This window comes from Lacerta agilis, chromosome 18 (assembly GCF_009819535.1).
Source record: "Lacerta agilis isolate rLacAgi1 chromosome 18, rLacAgi1.pri, whole genome shotgun sequence".
NCBI classification, from domain to species: Eukaryota; Metazoa; Chordata; class Lepidosauria; order Squamata; family Lacertidae; genus Lacerta; species Lacerta agilis.
The window spans coordinates 2,871,196-2,877,286 of NC_046329.1; the positions used below are offsets into that span (position 1 = coordinate 2,871,196).

At 47.8% G+C, this 6,091-nt stretch overlaps 1 protein-coding gene across 3 annotated transcripts in view; it reads left to right on the forward strand.

The window, feature by feature from the left end:
* Positions 1-5,490, forward strand: part of BABAM1 (BRISC and BRCA1 A complex member 1) — a 14,523-nt gene extending 9,033 nt beyond the window's left edge. For all 3 annotated transcript variants that reach the window (XM_033136733.1, XM_033136734.1, XM_033136735.1), the window contains exons 7-9: positions 70-199; positions 2,743-2,829; positions 4,923-5,490. In XM_033136733.1, coding sequence (XP_032992624.1) covers positions 70-199; positions 2,743-2,829; positions 4,923-5,123 — 418 coding nt within the window. In that variant the 3' untranslated portion in view covers positions 5,124-5,490. The remainder of the gene's footprint in view (positions 1-69; positions 200-2,742; positions 2,830-4,922) is intronic.
* Positions 5,491-6,091: the final 601 nt, after the last annotated feature.

Below are 6,091 nucleotides of genomic sequence, written 5' to 3' on the forward strand. Positions count from 1 at the left end.
GCTTGGGGAGCCTGCAGTCAGTCCAGGTCCCTGGACCCAAATTTCCCTCCTTATCCCTCATCTACGCAGACAGCAGAAGACAGAACTGCCCGTGACGGAGAATGTTCAGAGCATCCCACCGCCGTATGTGGTCAGGACCATCCTGGTTTATAGCCGCCCGGCTTGCCATCCCCCGGTCACAATCACGGAACAGATGAAGGTGCCCGTTCCTTTTTTCACCTTCCCCCCTATTATTTATTTCTCTTTATATATAATTTTTATTAAGTCTCCAATGATATTCCAAAATGCTTGTCATCATAAACAGTGGTGCCCCGCTAGACGAAAATAATTTGTCCTGCAAAAATTTTCGTCTAGCGAGTTTTTCGTCTAGCGAGGCATTCGTCTAGCGGGCCAACACTGTACACGTGTCTGTTTTTTAATTAAATACAGGTGAAACTCGAAAAATTAGAATATCGTGGAAAGGTTCATTTCGTTCAGTAATTCAACTTAAAAGGTGAAACTAATATATGAGATAGACTCATGACATGCAAAGCGAGATATGTCAAGACTTTGTTTGTTATAATTGTGATGATGATGGCGTACAGCTGATGAGAACCCCAAATTCACAATTTCAACTTCGGGGTTTTCATCAGCTTTACGCCATAATCATCACAATTATAACAAATAAAGGCTTGGCATATCTCGCTTTGCATGTCATGAGTCTATCTCATATATTAAACTCCAGTAGCTAATGAAAAGAATTGCTTACATAAACGGACTTTTCCGCGATATTCTAATTTTTCGAGTTTCATCTGTACGTAACGTCTTCTTTCCTGATGCTTGCTTTCATTACTCCTTTTCGTTAGCTGTTTTAAAACACACACGCTTTCATTATCTAAGCCCCAATATCGTTCATTCTTTTAGTAATCCGCTGCTTTATATTTCAAACCCTGCCTGCGACTTCATGTATGGATGACAGTTTGATCCATGGTCTCCATTCTTACACATTTCATCAGGTTGTCCTCTTAGTTTAGCAGTCAATTTCAGCATAGCCCATCAGTTCCTTTTTCTTTTTCTTTTTTCTTTTATTTCCCAAAGCAAACAGCAGTTAAAAGCAATACATTACATATTCAAAGATAAAGATCCTAAACCCTGCCAAGATCTTTGACAATTTCAATTAATAGAATCATAGAATCATAGAGTTGGAAGAGACCCCAAGGGCCATCCAGTCCAACCCCCTGCCAAGCAGGAAACACCATCAAAGCATTCCTGACAGATGGCTGTCAAGCCTCTGCTTAAAGACCTCCAAAGAAGGAGACTCCACCACACTCCTTGGCAGCAAATCCCACTGTCAAACAGCTTTTACTGTCAGGAAGTTCTTCCTAATGTTTAGGTGGAATCTTCTTTCTTGTAGTTTGAATCCATTGCTCCGTGTCCGCTTCTCTGGAGCAGCAGAAAACAACCTTTCTCCCTCCTCTATAGGACATCCTTTGATATATTTGAACATGGCTATCATATCACCCCTTAACCTTCTCTTCTCCAGGCTAAACATACCCAGCTCCCTAAGCCGTTCCTCATAAGGCATTGTTTCCAGGCCTTTCACCATTTTGGTTGCCCTCTTCTGGATACCTTCATCTCATTCCCCAACCCCCAGTGTTTCCCTCCACCCGTGTGTGATCTTCCTTGCCTTCCGTTCCTTTTGTTATTGTTGCTTTGTTCATTATATTTATTTTCCCGTCGTTAATATAATATAATATTTCCTGTCTCCTTGCGACTTTTAAGTCATTGCATATTAATTTTCAGGCTCCAGCATCAACTTTTCCCATGTAATCCTTCCTATTCTTTCTTAATTATTTGATCGGAGCACCCTCTAATTGATGCTGTTAATTTTGCCAATGGGAGATGGCCCGTCAGTTTCATAAGCCATTCCGCCTTCGTTGGTAATCCCCCCCCCTTTTTTTATTCCCCTTCTTCAAAACTTCCTCCCATGTTGAATCTCTTTCCCTGAGTGGGCTGACAGAGGAGGGCTGTATCTCTCCCATATGTCTGTGTGCATCCATCTATCTGTCCATCAATGTGTGGGGTAGTAACATTCCCTGTATGGGGTGTTAGGGGAATGGTAGTACCTCTGGTGGGGGAGATGCGTCCTGCTCCTTCTGGGGCAGTTTGTCCAACTTTGGCCCCCACCAGCACTCAGCTCTCACCTGTGGCTCCTAGAAGCTGCCAGCAGGTGACAGCGGCCACAATCCCAGGTGTGGCTTTGACTGTCTGACTGATCCAGGTGAGGGGAGCCGATGAGTCTCAGACCCTCAGTGAGTTAGGGGCTTCCCCTGCATGCGAAGACCCGCTCTGGTGGATGGAACGAATGGGACCCAATGGTCAAGATGGCAGTTTCCACCCATGCCATAAAGGGAAGTGAAGGGCAGGTGGGACTCATCCACCTGGGAAGGGAGCCCATCTAGGAGAAGGAAAACTCTGGCCCTCAACCTCCGCTGCCTTGTGGGATATCTTCAGGAGACGAAAACCGGCCTACACAAATCCAGAGTGGAGTCCCTAAGATGGCTGGATGGCGCCTTGTCCAGGCTTGCTCCCCGGGGAGGTCGCTTGGGTACTGTTAGTTTAGCAGTTTGGCTTCACCCTCCGAGGCGCACTCCATTGCCTCTTGAGACAGATGGATGCCAGCCAGTAAATTTCGCCGGCGCCTATACCGTGCTTCCATTTGTGACCGTGCTGCTGCTGCTGCTGTTGTCTTTCTCCGCACAGAAAATGCTCCACTGCCCTTATTACTACTTTGACGTGCTCTACATCCACAATGGCTTTGAGGACAAAGAGGAGGAAACCAGCTGGAAGGTAAGAAGCATTGCTGGGCCAGGGAAGTGGGCAGGGATACTGATGTTTCTGTTGACCCAGAAACTGCAATTAATCCAGAATGCGGCAGCTAGACTGGTGACTGGGAGTGGCCGCCGGGACCACATAACACCGGTCTTGAGAGATCTTACATTGGCTCCTAGTGCGTTTCCGAGCACAATTCAAAGTGTTGGTGCTGACCTTTAAAGCCCTAAACAGCCTCGGTCCTGTATACCTGAAGGAGCGTCTCCACCCCCATCATTCAGCCCGGACACTGAGATTCAGCGCCGAGGGCCTTCTGGCGGTTCCCTCACTGCGAGAAGTAAAGCTACAGGGAACCAGGAAGAGGGCCTTCTCGGTAGTGGCGCCCGCCCTGTGGAACGCCCTCCCATCACAGGTCAAGGAAATAAACAACTACCTGACATTCAGAAAATACCTGAAGGCAGCCCTTTTTAGGGAAGTTTTTAATGTGTGATTTTGGTATTTGATTTCTGTTGGAAGCCGCCCAGAGTGGCTGGGGAAATCCAGCCAGATGGGCGGGGTAATAATAATAATAATAATAATAATAATAATAATAATAATAATAATAATAATGTCCCCTAGATGTTGCCAGCCATCCTTCAGCAGCCAGCTTGGCCAAGTTCAGGAGCAGATTGCTGGCAAGATATCTCACTCCACGGCTGAGAGAGATGCGCCGATTGTGGCTGCCGGACTAGTGACTGGGAGCAGCTGCCGAGAACATATAACACTGGTCTTAAAGGATCTTCACTGGCTGCCAGTCCTTTTCTGAGCACCGTTCAAAGTGTTGGTGCAGACTTTTAAAGCCCTAAATGGCCTCAGCCCTGTAGACCCGAAGGAGCGTCTCCACCCCCATCGTTCAGCCCAGACATTCAGGTCCACCTCTGAGGGTCTTCTGAGAGCTCCCTCCCAGCGAGAAAAGAAGTTACAGGGAACTGGACAGAGGGCCTTCTCAGTGGTGGCACCCTCCCTGTGGAACACCCTCCCAGCAGATATCAAGGAGATAAAAAAAACTTTATGACTTTTAGAAGACATCTCCCTGTATAGGGAAGTTTGTAATGTCTGGTGTTTTAGTATATTCTGATATATGCTGTGAGCAGCCCAGACTGTTCCATCATCATCATGGTTAAAACCTTGGAATATGCAGAGACAGCAAAATTGACAGCGCTGATGAAAGATACAAATTTCGAATCTTTCAGAGATGACTAGAAACCCTTTCTAGTCTATATATAAAAAGTTTTCCCCTGTGCAAAGACCACAGCGGGGTTTGAAGTAGCAGAAAATATTAAAATAAAACATGTTAGAGAGGCTTAAATTAGATAAGACAGAATTGTAAAATGTAATAATAATAATAATAATAATGTTATTTGTACCCCTACCCATCTGGGTTGCCCCAGCCACTCTGGGCGGCTTCCAGCATATACGAAAAAATAATGAAACATTAAAAAATTTCCCTTTACAGGGTTGCCTTCAGATGTCTTCTGTTGCAGAGTTACTTACCTCCTTGACATGTAATTTGGGTTATAAACATCAATGTTGGGTGAGCAGGAAGTTCTGTTGAATTGAAATGTAATTGTTGAGTAACAAATGTAGCTTTCTATATGGAAAAAAGAATATTCTTATGTTAAGTTATATGTATGGCCGCCCAGAACAGCTGGGGCAACCTGGTCTTGTGGTGGGATAAAGGTAAAGGGACCCCTGACCATTAGGTCCAGTCATGTCCGACTCTGGGGTTGCGGCGCTCATCTCGCGTTACTGGCCGAGGGAGCCGGCGTACAGCTTCCGTGTCACGTGGCCAGCATGACTAAGCCGCTTCTGGCGAACCAGAACAGCGCACGGAAACGCCATTTACCTTCCCGCCGGAGTGGTACCTATTTATCTACTTGCACTGGTGTGCTTTCAAACTGCTAGATTGGCAGGAGCTGGGACCGAGCAACGGGAGCTCACCCCATCGCGGGGATTCAGACCGCCGACCTTCTGATCGGCAAGCCCTAGGCTCAGTGGTTTAACCCACAGCGCGTACAAATAATAAAATTATTGTCATCGTTATACCTTTGCGGTCCCTCTCTCCTCTCCAGGAGACCTTTGCTTTCTTCAGCAACCTGGACAGCAAAGGCACCAACTACAAGTACGAGGTGTCCCTGACCGGCCCGGCCGTGGAGCTGCACAACTGCATGGCCAAGCTCCTTGCCCACCCCCTGCAGAGACCCTTCCAGACCCACGCCTCCTACAGCATGCTGGAGGAAGAGGAGGCGGTGGAGATTGAGGCCGTCGTGTGACTTTGGGGGGCGGGGTGGGGGGAGACACACAGACCCGAGGGACACACACACACTCTCTCTCTGCAAAGCATTTGCTAGGCCAGCAAACATATCTCTGCAGCCCACCGTCCTCGTTTCCTTAGCGTTGTTGGGGATTTAACTCTCCGGGTGTTTCTTTCGTAAATGCAAGATGTCTTGTCAGTTCCCGCCCCCCCCCCTCACCAAAGCGGTTGCCAGTTATTGCTGGGGGTGGGGGTGGGGGAACGACTTAGGGGTGTAAGAAGTTGGCTCCCCTCCTTTTTCGTGCTCCGTTGTGAAGTGGGTGGAGAGGAAGGGAGAAGGGAATGTTGAGTGTCAACTGATTAAAAAGGCCTTTCCAATGGTTAAAGCCGCCCGTCTCCCGAGATTTATTTGCGTTCTGGGAATTTAAAAGGGGTTTCCTCCCCCCCCCCGTATTTCTTTTTGAATAAATTTTATTAGATTTTATAAAGAGAGATACATGCCTCTTCTGGTCCGGGGAGACCAGCAGGAAGGAGAGTTTGTTGCTCTCAGGAAGGGGGGGACGGACATCTGTGCCTCTTCACTTCTCTGCCTCCTGGCCTCCCTCCTCTCCTGCTTCAGCATCTGCCTCTGATTCTGGACTGCCCTCTGCCACAGACTCGCCCTGCTCACAAACTCCTGTTATCCCTTCCGTTTCCGACACTTCCTCCTCCCAGTCTTCTCCCTCGTTTCTTTCTTCCCGCTCATCATCATCCCACCACCCCTCCCCGGGCTCTGAGCCTTCTTCCTTTCAGGGTTCCCCAGCTGGTTCCTTCCACCATTCCTGTATGTCCAGCCAGTCCCAGACATGTGGCTTAATGGTTCCTATTAACCTGGAGACTGAACATTTACATGGAGGTTTTCCCCCAAGCAATCCGAGACTATGCCTGCATGCAGCCAACATCTCCTCTGCCCTTTTCAGCCCTCTTCTGGTTCTGGGAGATCAGCTG